At 33.9% G+C, this 14,081-nt stretch overlaps 1 protein-coding gene across 1 annotated transcript in view; it reads left to right on the top strand.

The window, feature by feature from the left end:
- Positions 1-14,081, top strand: part of LOC115512414 (DNA replication licensing factor MCM4) — a 138,368-nt gene that overhangs the window by 96,562 nt on the left and 27,725 nt on the right. The window contains 1 exon segment of the mRNA XM_032593072.1: positions 5,869-5,988. Coding sequence (XP_032448963.1) covers positions 5,869-5,988 — 120 coding nt within the window.

Below are 14,081 nucleotides of genomic sequence, written 5' to 3'. Positions count from 1 at the left end.
AAGAAGGGTTTATGGTGGGAAAGCTGTAGTGATCATGGAAAACTTTTTAGAGATGATGAGGATAATTATACCTAAAAGATACATAGAGGCAAGACAAATAAAGAGGAGTGGGTGAGTTGGGGACAGAAGACAGGCTGATCACCATGTAAATGGGAGGAAAAGGAGAAAGCAATCACAGGAGATATTTGACAAGATTGTCTGTAAAAGTCATTTGAGAGGTCATATGTTAGGTGACAGGAAATCTATTGTCCCAAAAGTGGTAAATGGAGAGATGTGGAAAGCACGGAGTATGTAAATAACTGTTGTTGCAGGTTCCCTAAGGAGGAAGGAGGAAAAAGACCCAGCGCTCTATTGAAATGATAGAAGACTCCAGTGTCTTCTTTGGAGGAAGAGTGCCTATTTTACTATCAAGAGAGGAGAGGAGTGAAGTGGAGACAGTGTTTATTCATTTTTAAAACAGGAAAAATAGCAGTTACCTTCACGGGGTTGACATAAGACCTAAATGGTGAAAGATGTTATAGTGTTTACCATTGTTTCACATAGGTAATTACAAACCCCCAAAATGTTTGCTGTTATTATTCATATATATATATATATATATATATATATATTCCAGATATTCAGATATATATATTTCAGATATTATATATATATATATGTATATATGTATATGTTTTTTTTTTAAGATGGGCAGGAACTTGGGGGCTTGAAACCATTTCTGCCTGTGGATTTTTATTCATTATTTATTTAAATAGGAGAAACATGGCTTGTGAAGTTGTTGGGAAATGGACTAGTGGAGCTGGCTGAAGGTCGAATTCTTCACTGCCATGGGGAATGCGGAAGGGCAAAACTGGCTACGTATACCCATAGAAGAATCACTAGATAGAATTAAATGTCCAGTAGGGGTTGGAAGACTTGAATTTGCAGTAACACTAAATCAGGCATTTCTGTGATCCCTTACTAGGAAAGGTGGAACAATGTCAGTGGCATTCAGGGTAACTCTAGTCATTTTGTAGAAGTTGTGCAATTATAAGCACTGACAGGTAAGCATACATGTAAACAAAATTAAAAAAAAAATAAAAAATAATTTATCAAGGGGTTTAAGATCAATGAAAATTTGAAACTGTGTCAGATGATTTTGAATATTCTTGCCTTCTGTGATCATAGCATAGGGTCCTTTGTCAAACTCTGTAATTCTGTTCTACAAATGACATTTTGTTTGAGCAGTTAACAGTTGGTGCCTCAGTTTCAACTGACATTTTGTTACTAAACACAGTTCTAACACCATAAGGTGATTTGTCAGTGGTAAGAAAAAGATGGTTTATATTTCACCATAGTGAAATAGCACAGACGGGAGAGTCAATTGCTTGAAATTCTGGAAAGTGTCCATGCTGTCAAGTCCCACACCATTGAAAACATTTTTTTTATAGTAGGCCACAAGGTATACTTTTTATGAAAGAAACTAGAGGAGAAATTCAGAAACCCCAGGAAGCGTGAATCTTGTTTTGATTCTATAAAATATTCAAGGATAGTACTTCCAATGAGCTTAACTGTCTTGAGAGTGACCAAAATAATTAGTTTAGGACTATGGCCATGGGAGTCCGCATTTTGCATTTCCTTATTTTCTTTTGGGTACTTTGTATATCAAAATTAATAAATACCTTTTGAATACTTTTCTCCCCCCTGCAAAGTCTTTTGAGTTTAGAATCATCAAATTTTATCCCACTCTTGATATTCTAGAAAGCAGAGTCACTGTGAAATATTAGAAAAGCCCAAGGATAACAGAAATATTGAACTAAGAATGTCTTTTAATGAGTAATACTTCCACAGTGGCTTCATCAATGATGAGTTATTGGTAACCCAGCATATGGCAAAGTTACACAAAGAAAAGTAGAAAACTGATTAGCTAGCTGCAGAAAGTAGATGTTTAATGGCCTTATTGCCTCATTGCCACAATAAGAAGCATTGCACATTTTCTCTTCTAGAAGCTTTTGACCCTTCATCTGTGGTGATAATCAAAAGTTCTGTTATGAAGAGAGGGCAGGACCAGATAATGTTTCTCTGATTAAGCAATAACTGCACTGTGTGTGTGTGTGTATGTGTGTATGATGTTATATATAATGTTGGTCAGTTAATCAGTACAGCAAGCTACTCACATTCTAAAAGAATATGGGAATTAAGAATAACTTAAAGAAAAACAAATTTTCTTATACTGCTTCAAGGAAAAGGTCATGGAGTAGAATGGTGGGTAAAATCATCTACGTTCTCAAATTTTTCTATGGTTAATTCTCTTTCACAGGTGCACAGTAAATACAAATACATTATACAATGGAGTTTAAATACATAAAACACCAGGGTGTATCATACAATGTTGCACAACATTCAGTTTAACTGTAATTGTTTTCATTTTGAAGAAAGATAATGGTTTCTGAAGCTTGAATAAAGAAGGCTATGAAAATATTATATAGGAAAGATGTTTACTAACTATTGATCCTGGCTTACACACCCAGCTTTATGACATGGGTTCAGTTTCTTCAGTTTCTTATGTAAGGTGGACATAAATGTGGTGGTTACATCATAAGGATATAGTGAACATTAAATAAGTTATCGTATGTGTAAAAGCAGTTTGTGCCTGGCATGTAATAAGCGCTCAGTAAGTATTCGCTTTTATTATTATAGATACACTGTAAATAGCATTAAATAAACATTACTGAATTGGATAAATGTACCTAATTAGTGTTAAAAATCCTGCAGTAACCTGAGTGAAGGGAGAGAGGTTAACAAAGGAAAGAGATTCGTATTTTTGATTAGTTACAATGTTCCAGGTGTTTTAGATACATTCATCTATTTAAGCCTCACTATCTGTGAAAAAAGCATTATTCCTATAATCAGGAAACTGAGACTCAAAGTCAGTAATATCGCTGAATATCAGTAAGGTGATCTGGTATTTGAACTCAAGCCTCGTTATTCAGATTTTATGGTTTTTTTTTTCCCTGATACCACATACCCTCCAAGTGCTGAGGTTTTTGACCTTAGAAATTTTGAATATAATTCCATACTTCATTACCACATAAATAGTCAAGTTCTCTTCATTTGAGAAAATGTGAAGAAAGTTTCTTTTTATTTAATGTTTTTAAAAAATTAAAGCCCATCCAGTGGCTTTCTTCCAATACAAGTTTATCAAATGGTTTAGCCCTAGGTGAAGTAGGGATATCCATGATATATAAACATGAGTTAGGGCTATATAGTTGTCTTTTTTCCACAAACAACATTTAGTGAAAATCTGCCTTGTGCCTGGCAGCAAATTTTTACTGAATCTCAACTATACAACACTGATTATTCCAAGGGTAGACACCAGTGATCAAAATGAAATTCTTAGCAATGAAATTTATATCCCTAGTGCACAGAAAGAGGCAGTGAGTGTGTGTGTGTGTGTGTGTGTGTGTGTGTGTGTGTGTGTCCTGTGGGATAAGTGCATGGGGGAGCAAGAGTGAGTGATTAGAGAAGTCGTGCCTGATGAAGTGAGATGTATGCAGAGGCCCACATGAAGTGCAGAGGGTGTGTGTATGCACCTGTCTCCCTCTGGGAAGAGCAATTCAGGAGGCGAAGCAAGGGCAAGAACAGGACTGTACCGGAGGGCCAGCAAGGAAGCCAATCCAGCTGAAGAAGAGGGCATAAGGGGAATATAAAACACAACACAGCTCTCACAGTCTCTTACATAGCTAAACACAATTTAATTAAGGATGGATAAAGTTTCGTTCAGAGCACTCGATTAGCACAGCTTGGGGACATCCTTCCTGGGGTTAGGGAAGGTTAAGGGTTGGGAAAGGATTTGGCATTTACTTCAGTCTGCTTTTTGAGAAACAGACGCTTTGTGGAGGAGAGAAGATAGAGAGGAGATCAAAAGGAACCCAGGGGGAAAAAAAGGCAAAGCATGGAAGTTCACAGTGGCAAAAAGCCTGTATATTACATTTTCATGTGATCCATAGACTTCTCTATAAGAAACTGTTTCCCCCTTTATTTGCTTCAAGATAACAAGAAAGCTGCATTTCATAAATCCCAGCAATTAAGTGTCAATGTGTCCCCAAATCATCATTTTAAATCAAGTAAGAACTTGTATTATTTTGTTTTCCAGTTATACTTAGGAATCAATTTACTCTGTCAAGGATCAATTTAGCTATCAAAAAACAAACACAGTTAAAAAAATTTTTGAATGTAATTCCCTTGTTGTGCCAAAGGTTAACATATTAGCATGTAGTAAAACAGGCACAGCAAAGGACAAATAGTCTCTCAACAAACACTACTTTTCCGAATTGATTTGGGATAAGTACTTTTTAGTCACTATAGCAGCACATCTAAAAGAACACCAATGCAAGCAAACATTCAGAAAGATTTAAAGTTATACAGTGATCCCTGCACTGGAAACAATTGTCACATCTTTATTTACATCCTCATCAGACAAAGTGTTGAAATCATGAATTCACTTTTAATCATTGTTCAATTTCAATTCAGTAATTTAGGACACGGGAAGACCAGTCTATGTCATAGGATGAATGCGGATTCTCTATTTTGTGTGTGTGTGTGTGTGTGTGTTGGTGCCCATCTTTCCACATTAAGAAGCATAGCAGGTAGCATACTGTTGGCCAAATCTCAGCAGTGGCATATTTCCATCTCCCAGGGGGTGTGGGAAGACCCAACTGCACAGCAGTAACAATAATTCTAGCATATCCGTTTATGAAATAACTTTGGCAGTAATGGCAAGAGGATTTGGATGAAAGTGTATTTGTGGTCTTCCAGCTGGAAGATCAGAGCAGAGATTCTAAAGCAAAAGGCACAGAGTGGGATGGCAGATAGTAGCTGCTTGGATAAGAACAGAAGAGAGTTGGGGACCCATGCTGAGCTCAAGGGGAAATGCAAACAAGACAGTCATTTCACAATATCCCCATGTTACCCAGTATCAGTTCGAGGGATTACCGATGCCATCTGCTGGATATATTTGGGATTTTAAAATGGAATCTGCACAAGTAGTAATACCCCAGTGTCTTCCTGTACTGTGGCTTTGGAGGTTCTAGTGAGAAGAAAAATGAAAATCAACCTATCTACAAAAGAAAAAAAAAAAAAAAAAGGAAATGAATCCCAGGTTGACTGTACCTTAAGATGGCTAGAGTTTTGTCTTTTCACTCTGCGTTTTGAAGAATTAGAGTATTAATTGCATTTTTTTAGGAGAACTTTGTGTCATGCATTTTAGTCATACATGACCCTCAGGACACTGATTGTTTGCACTGTAAATCCATTGATCTCTTCCTAAGAATACTACTATATCTGTAAACTTTATATACATTTCCTTTTATACTTTATTGGAGTATAACAGTTTGTTTTGGTTTATCTTATTTTATTTAATTAGGAAGGGAAAATGATTAAAAGGAGAAAAGAATCACTGTTTTCCTAAAGCTATGACATATGCATTTAAGTTTTATATAATAGATGATAATTTGACTTTTGTTTTTGTATTTGTTATCATTTTATAGACAATGTCCTCTGTTCATCACACTCTCTGTAGGATTCTTTTAAGACCATGATTTTAAAGTTACAAAATTCCTCATGGTGCTTCAATAAAATTTTAGGACTCTTAGGAATACGTGGCTAACTTAACTGCATATTCTAGTCTACATTTCCCCAAAAGTACTAATCCCATAGGATTTATAGTAGGAAAAATGGTTTCCATGACCAAATTAATTTGGAAGATGCTACATCCCAAATATCTTCTCCTGGAATTTCATAAAGACTATTAATTAAAATGGAGGAGTTGGTATTTATTGAGAGTTTGCCATTGTTACATTGAATCTTAATTATGATTTTATTATGTAGGCACTAGCATTAACTCTAGTAACAAATGAGGAAACTGAGGCTTATGGGGTTGGTAAGTTGCTCAAAGTCACATTGGAAGCAAATGGAGGCATTGACTCTTTTACTTTAGAGCTCATGCTCGTAAGTCTGAAGCCATATGTCCCAACATATTAATAAATAAAAACAATATTACATCTTAATAAGAATTTTATGTCAATTATATTTCAATATGGATATGAACCTGCTTAAAGCTTTGAGGAGTCATACGGTAATGACATCTATTTAATTTGGTCAACCTAATATTTCTAAGTCTACCTGCTGTAGAACACTTACAAATTTTAGCAGAAGTAGCATCCCACGGAATACAGTTCCAGAAATACTGATATAAGCTATAACATTGCTAGAGATGAGGAGCCAGGAGGGGAGTAGCTCTTTAATATTTCTCTGGTACCTTGTTCCAGCATAGCTGTTGGTGTCCTTCCCCAGGCATGTTTCCACCTGACAATTCAGAATAGACAGGAATAGAAAGTAAACACCTGATATTTTTGCTGTTGCAGATGCACAGAGCATTGGAACCCTTTGCATAAATGTGTAATATTTAGTACATCCTGCAAAAGGAACAAGTTTAATTTAGTTAAGCCACAAGGTTGAGTGAAAAACAGCATGCTGCTGTTATTGTTTAGTCAATTAAATTGTCCTCTGTGCTCTGAAGAACCGTTCCACATTTATAACCAGTGAGAAACACGCTCTGGCAATTTCTTTGCTTCCGATTGTCTTATATTTAGCACATCTAAAGATCTGAGGACAAATGATGGAAGACATGGTGATAAATTGTCAGGCTTTTCTAAAGATTCAGAAGTTCTAAAGTTCCTGCCAGTGACAGATGGTCTGTCCTTACTCATCGCTTGTCTTCCTGACAGGGCTTGATTTTTTCCCCCTTTTTTGCTCAATTCCCTTAAAGTAAGCTCAGCTTCCTGGGAGACAGGGTAATCTTATTTGTTATAACTATGTTACCTTGCATCAGTATGGAAACAACTCTCTATGTAAACAGGCGCCATGCACCTTTACATTATTAACACATGTATTAACACATAATGTACGTGTATAGTGATAAGAGAGCAGCATGGGGTAAGGAGAGAAGAAACAGTTTACAAAGGAAAATCCATACTTCCTTTCTGTTATTTTGATAACCAAACATACAGGAGTTTCCATTGGATAGTTTTTTTCTTGCTGACTTGCCCAAGCATAATGCTGATTCCATAGCCCAAGCATAATGTGATCTTTTCAGGAGTGTTTATCACTTATCACTATATATCACTATATATATATATATGTATATATGTGTATATATATGTATATGTGTGTATGTATATGTATATATGTACATGTACAAATACATATGTATATATACATATATGTATGAATATATGTATATGCATGTATATATGTACATATGTGTATATATGTATATGTGTGTGAGTGTGTGTATTATTTTTAGGATATTCAATATTTCGTAGCAATCTATTTTTTTTTTGGAATTTTGGATAAAAAATACAATTAGTGTTTACTAACTTGCTAGACACTTGTGAGAATCCACAGAATGAGAACACATAACTATAACAATGATGTACTCAGTTATAAAATAGATTCCCAGTGAAAAAAGAAAAAAAATCAATCAATTTCTTAATCCCTTTCATTGGTTTCAATATGTTTACTGCCACAAAAGGAAATGAGATACTTAGGTAAGGAAAATGGGGAAAGAAAACAATTTTCACTATTTGAGTTCTAACATAACTGTGGAAATAAATAAAAAGGCTTAAAAAATCCTAAAGTATCTTACAATCACTTCTTAATCCTATATCCAGAAGTAATTCAATTCTTCAAGTTAATAATGACACTAGTCTGATACAGTGTAACTTGAACTGAAGTGTATCAAGTGGAAAGGGATTAATACTACTAAAAAAATAGAAAAATTATCAGATGAATTGATTTGGGATTTACAGTAGTTAGTTGGCATCTGTTATATACACCAATAGCTGAGAGTTTCTTTTTTATTTAAATATGTCTCTTCTAAGAATGTTCATTATATGTTAGCTCAGTGTGATAATATGTGAAAAGCATAAACAACATTCCCACTCCTTTCTATGTTTTATTTTAACTCTATTGTATTTTACCTTTCACTCACACACACACACACACACACACACACACACACATTATATACAATTGTAGGTATAGTAGTAGATTTTGTGTATATATACACAAACACACACTGTATACTAGTATAGTTATAGTAGTAGATCTTATTTTATCTGTTTATATACCTATTCTAGTCATATAAGTAAAAGAACTCAAAGCCTACCAGGTTTTCAAAGTCTAGGCTACTAAACTGCCTGTCCTCTTTTTATCCCTTCCATTACAGATATCAGTTACCTTTTTAATCAGTGGCTTTTTCACATTGCTTACTTTTAGTAACATTCAGTCATTAAAAAAATGAGAGAACTCTTGCCAATTCCTTGTTTATCCGTGAAGATGTTAACCTAAACCTAAGAAAAGTATGTTTCTCCTTTAGTGGCCCTTAACTCAGATAATGAGTGAAAGCATTAACATTTTGTGTACAATGTAGCAATAAAAAAGTTTCAAAGTTTCTTTATAAAATGGTGCCACAGTGATACTTAGATTTTAGCTGTGTATATATGTATATTTTGGTATGTAATGAAAGGGATGAGACATTTCTACCCTTGTATTCTTAAGAATCTTTCTGGTATTATTTGTTTTCCTTCCCCAAAGAAAACTGGGCTCATAAAAAAAAAAAAGTCCTGAACATTCAACATTTATGAAAAGGTCAACAAATATTGCATGGTTTTCAAATATTATATGCCTTTATAAAATCACAGAATTTAAAATTACTCTAAGATGAGCTATTTATTAAAGTTTATTAAGGTTAGAAAAAGGTACATAGCTAAGATTAACAAAAATGCATTGCATTTAGATAAATAGGCTAAATTACTCTAACAAGTAGACCCAAAGTGTGATGTTTCAAGAGGCTTATTTCGGGGTTAGCACAATACCACATTAAGTAGTAGTGGAGGAGTATGGTCTGCTCCATGAACGCAAGTTATCGTAGTAAATGATTTCTTTCTTTATCTGCAGTAATGTGCTAATAATCTTTCTTCTTGTTTCCAATTTATACTGTGGAATGTCTGATGTATTCATGCTCATGAGTGAAATTTAAAGACAAGAGTGAAAGAAGATTATCTCCCTGCTGATCCTAAGCAAGGGAAGGTGGTATAGTGAATAGAATCATGGCCTTAGATGACATATTTGCTTTTCTCCTTTACTGAAACACAAGACTGAGCCTGTACCTCTACATGTTTCATGCTTTGCCTGAAAGCTATTTCAGGTCAGAGTGTGGAAATGAGTAAATTTTATGGTCTAGACAAATTATCAGTGAGTTACCATCGTAATCCTTACCCTCTCCCTCTTTCACAAAATGCTGTTGTATGAGACAACTTTTCACTTAAAAAGGTCTACAAGTTAATGCAGAATTCTTATAACCCAAATGTTGCTTAATCTGCCCAAGCTGAGTCATCTCTTCATTCTACTACTGACATTGCTTCAATAGTACTTTCAGTCTACATTGTGGCTTTCATTTCTTTTCTTTTTTTTTTATGATTTCTTGCTGTTTCCAAATTTTAGTTATTCTTCTTTTTAGTCATGGATTTTTTTAAAAAAAATGCATTTCTATCTTATCCAGAGAACTACTTTTCTTGTATCAGTCTCTGGTTTGTATTTCTCTAAATTCTTATGGAGTTCTTGCTTACTTTCTAACATTTTTTTATTGCTAATAAATTAATGATGGTTTGTCTAAGATGGTAAAGAAATATAATCATAAAATTAGAGATAGATGTTGTCATTATTGCTATAAAGTGATTTCTTAGTAAAACCGAAAACTGCAGTCACATTTTCCACATTGTTTCACATGTCAATTGAAAATATATGTATTTCAAAATATGATAATCATGATATAACTTAAAAATAAATACTATATCCTCACTTCTATGATAATGTATCATCTATATAGTCCAGTAAAGTCATAGGGACTGATGTGACACATATGGAAATAGTACAAAATTTATACTAAAATTAAAAGAGAAAACGAAGATTCTGAGAATAACTGTATCCTTTCCGAAAACATTGAATCATACAGGAAATATATTTCCAATTGTTTCTTCGTGATTCACTGCAACTTTCAACAGTCATTTCTCAGTTGGTCCAAGAACGAGGAAAAAACAATCACCATATTATAACAATTTCTTGGTAGTTTTTAGAAGCCGTCTTTGCTTAAAACCCAATCTTGGGGGGCACCTGGGTGAGTCAGTCGGTTAAGTGCCCAGCTTTGGCTTAGGTCATGATCTCACAACTCCTGAGTTCGAGCCCTGTATCAGGCTCTGTGCTGACAGCTTAGAGCCTGGAGCCTGCTTTGGATTCAGTGTCTCCCTCTCTGCCCCTTCCTCTGCTCGTGTTCTGTCTCTCAAAAGTAAATAAACATTTAAAAAATTTTTAAAAATAACCTTTGGGTATTATTGCTGAAAATATCAGCAATATCTCTTACAAAACAGCCTCACCTATTATATGCCTGTATGCCCCATGGCATGAATCATAACAACATGCCTTAAAATATGTATAAAATCGGATAGAGTGGAAACAGTTATGAAAGCTACCTCTACTATACACACCCCATCCCCCCACACACATACCCACACACACACTCTAGCTATGTGTTTACTTTTTTAGTCCAAGCCAAGCTTGGACTTACTTTTTAGTCCAGCTTACTTTTTTAGTCCAAGCCAAGGACCATTTAGAATCAATTAATCCAAAGTTTGTCAGCCAAGATTTCTACCTATATATTGTTTGCTTTTCCATTTACATAAAGTTTGTTTGTTATTACCCAGCTAAAAACTACTGAAGTTACCCACCCATAACTTAATGCTAATATAATGTTTATTGCTTTTAGTTTTTACATTCAGGTAATTTTACAATTGAATCTCCTTAGGGAACACAGCACAAAGTTTTTCAGAACATGGAGCAGTTTACTTTAAGAAAATGGCAAACATATACACAGGGAAATAGAAAAAGATAAGAATGTTAAGTTAGAGCCAGATTGTGGAGGGTTATGTACTTAGATAGAAAGCCATAAAAGCTGATTTGGAAGAGGAAATGTGATCTGAACTACACTCGCAGTTAAATCACTGTATAGCATTATTTATTTTTTTTCTAGGCTTTTGATGAATTGATTTTCAAACTTAATTAGCAAGTCTACAGTACTAATAGTACATGTTGAACACAAATGCTTCTATAATGTTTTGCTAAGTTTTCCATCTTTAATTAACAACAAAGACCTTTGTAATATATAATATTTTTGTTTTGTTTTGTTTTGTTTGCCATTTGCAAAGTATGTTCAGTTGGTTTGGTTTGGTTTTCACTGTTAATGCTGACTGATAGCTGGTTTGTTTTCTATTCTAGGTTGTGGAGACTAATTTGGTTGCTTTTGACTGTCACTGGATCATTATAAATGAGGTAACACCAACTGAACCTTATTGTCAACTCTGGGTCCTGTTTTCATGTATTTAGTCACAGCATTTCCTATGGCCTTGGAGTTCTAAGAGGAAACAGAACACAAAGTAAACTTTCAGCTTCCTGAGTGGATGCTAACTAAAAATAGAGTAAGGAGTTTTCAAAAAATTATAAATGGTTTTGAATGAATAAAATAAATGGAGATAATCTTCCCACTGAGTATCTTTTAGTCTTTTCCATTGGCATACACTGCTTGCTTTGGGAAATCATCTTTATAAAAAGTACAGTTTTTTGTGAACAAACTGAATTCCTCCCAGTGGAGTGCCTGTGCTCCATTTATATTTTAATGTTGTTTCTAGAACTTTTATATCCCACCCCCCTCACACGAGGATTAAATAGTTCAGCAGATGAATATGAATAAATAAAAATAGATATTTTTCTTTTCACAATGAAATACGATTTTAAAATCCATCAAGTTGTCAAGTTCCTCATGAAAGCTTATTGATTTTTGTAAGGACAATACATAAGATTAAAAATGTATTATAACATGAGGACTCTGTGAGATAGATTGTTCCATTGGCACCTGCCAATCAGAAATGGAAAGGACAATGAACAAATCAGTCATGGACAAATAATGAGATCACATGAATTTTCCCCAAAAAGACCTAGTATTCATATATCTATTGCTCATGAAAAAAAAGAATGTTTTATTTGTTAGCTGTGTTACTATGGATATATAATATAATCATCCTGTGTCTGTTTTTTCATTTGTACAGAAAGTTCAATCACATTTACTTTATAAGTTCATTATTAAAATTAAGTGAGATACTACCTAATACTCTTAACATACTGCTGACAACCGACATTTACTAAAAGGTACTACAAAAATGATTATAGCACATTAAAGTTCACAGATCACTTTCTCACATGTTAATTTATTGAATAATAAACATTATTCTATGAAACACTGAGAGAATGAAGTTCATAGAGTGTAATTGATTTTACGCAGAAAAATAAAAATCTAGATTTTTCAATAAAAGTCATAGATTTTTCAAGTTGTGTCTCCTATACATTGGTAGAATCTTAGTTCTGTTCTTTTTTTTGAGCTATAATTAACATATTACATCATATTAGTTTCAGGTCTATCTATAACACAAGGATTATATAGATATATACACACCTTGTATATATGCATATATATATTGTATATTATATATATATACTCACACATTGTGTATGTGTGTGTATATATATATATATGTATATATATGTATGATCATCACAGTAAGTCTAGTTACCACCTATAAACATACAAAGTTACAGTTTTTTTTCTTGTGACAAAATCTTTTAAGATACACTCTCTTAGCAGCTTTCAAATATGCAATACAGTATTACTGATTATAGTCACTATGCTGTACATTATATCCCCATGATTTATTTATTTATTTTATAACTAGAAGTTTGTATCTCTTAATCCCCTTCACCCATTTTCCCTATCCTAATCCCCCTCTCCTCTGGCAACCATCAAAAGTGATTGTATCTATTAGTTTTGTTTTGTTTGCTCATTTATTTTATTTTTAAGATTCACAGGTAAGTGAGATCATATATTATTTGTCTTTCTCTGTCTGACTTATTTCACCTATACCCTTAAAGTTTATCCATGTTGTTGTGAATGGCAAGACTTCATTCTCTTTTAAAGCTGAGTATTTTCCATAGTGTGTGTGTGTGTGTGTGTGTGTGTGTGTGTGTGTGTGTGTAACATATATATGTATCTCACATCTTCTTTATCCATTTATCTATTGATGAACACTTAGGTTGCTTCTATACTCTGGCTACTGTAAATAATGTTGCAATGAACATAAAGGTGTTTATGCCTTTTTGAATTAGTATCTTTGTTTTCTTTGGATAAATACCCAGAAATGGAATTGCTGGATCATATGTTTTGTTTTGTTTTGTTTTCAATTTTTTGAGGAAACACCATACTGTTTTCCATAGTGGCTGTACAATATACATTCCTACCAACACTGCACAAAATTTCCCTTTTCTCAGCATCCTCCCCAACACTTACTATTTCTTATATTTTTTTTATAATAGCCATCTAACAGATGTGAGTTGATATCTCATTGTGATTTTGATTTGCATTTCACTGATGATTAATGATACTGAGCATCTTTTCATGTGCTTGTTGGCTATATGTATGTCTTCTTTGGAAAAAAAATGTTTACTCGGGTCCTCTGCCCATTCTTAGATTTTAGGTTTTTTGATATTGAGATGTATGAGTTCTTATATATTTTGGATGTTTACTCTCCTCCCATTCAAAAGGTTTCTCTTTCATTTTGTTGATGGTTTCCTTCACAGTGCAGAAGTTTTTGTTTGTTTGTTTGTCTTCTTTTTGTTTTTGTTTTTAGTTTGAAGTAGTCCTAACGTTTATTTTTTGGTTTTGTTGCCCTAGGCTTTGGAGTCATATCCAAAAAATCATGGCCAAGACTTAGGTCTAGAAGCTCACCACCTTTTTTCTTTTTTATTTTTTTTTTTTAATTTTTTTTTCAACGTTTATTTATTTTTGGGACAGAGAGAGACAGAGCATGAACGGGGGAGGGGCAGAGAGAGAGGGAGACACAGAATCGGAAACAGGCTCCAGGCTCCGAGCCATCAGC

Source organism: Lynx canadensis, chromosome B1, assembly GCF_007474595.2.
Source record: "Lynx canadensis isolate LIC74 chromosome B1, mLynCan4.pri.v2, whole genome shotgun sequence".
Taxonomy (NCBI): domain Eukaryota; kingdom Metazoa; phylum Chordata; class Mammalia; order Carnivora; family Felidae; genus Lynx; species Lynx canadensis.
The sequence above is the reverse complement of the archived record's forward strand: the minus strand, read 5'-3'. Positions and strand labels throughout refer to the sequence as shown.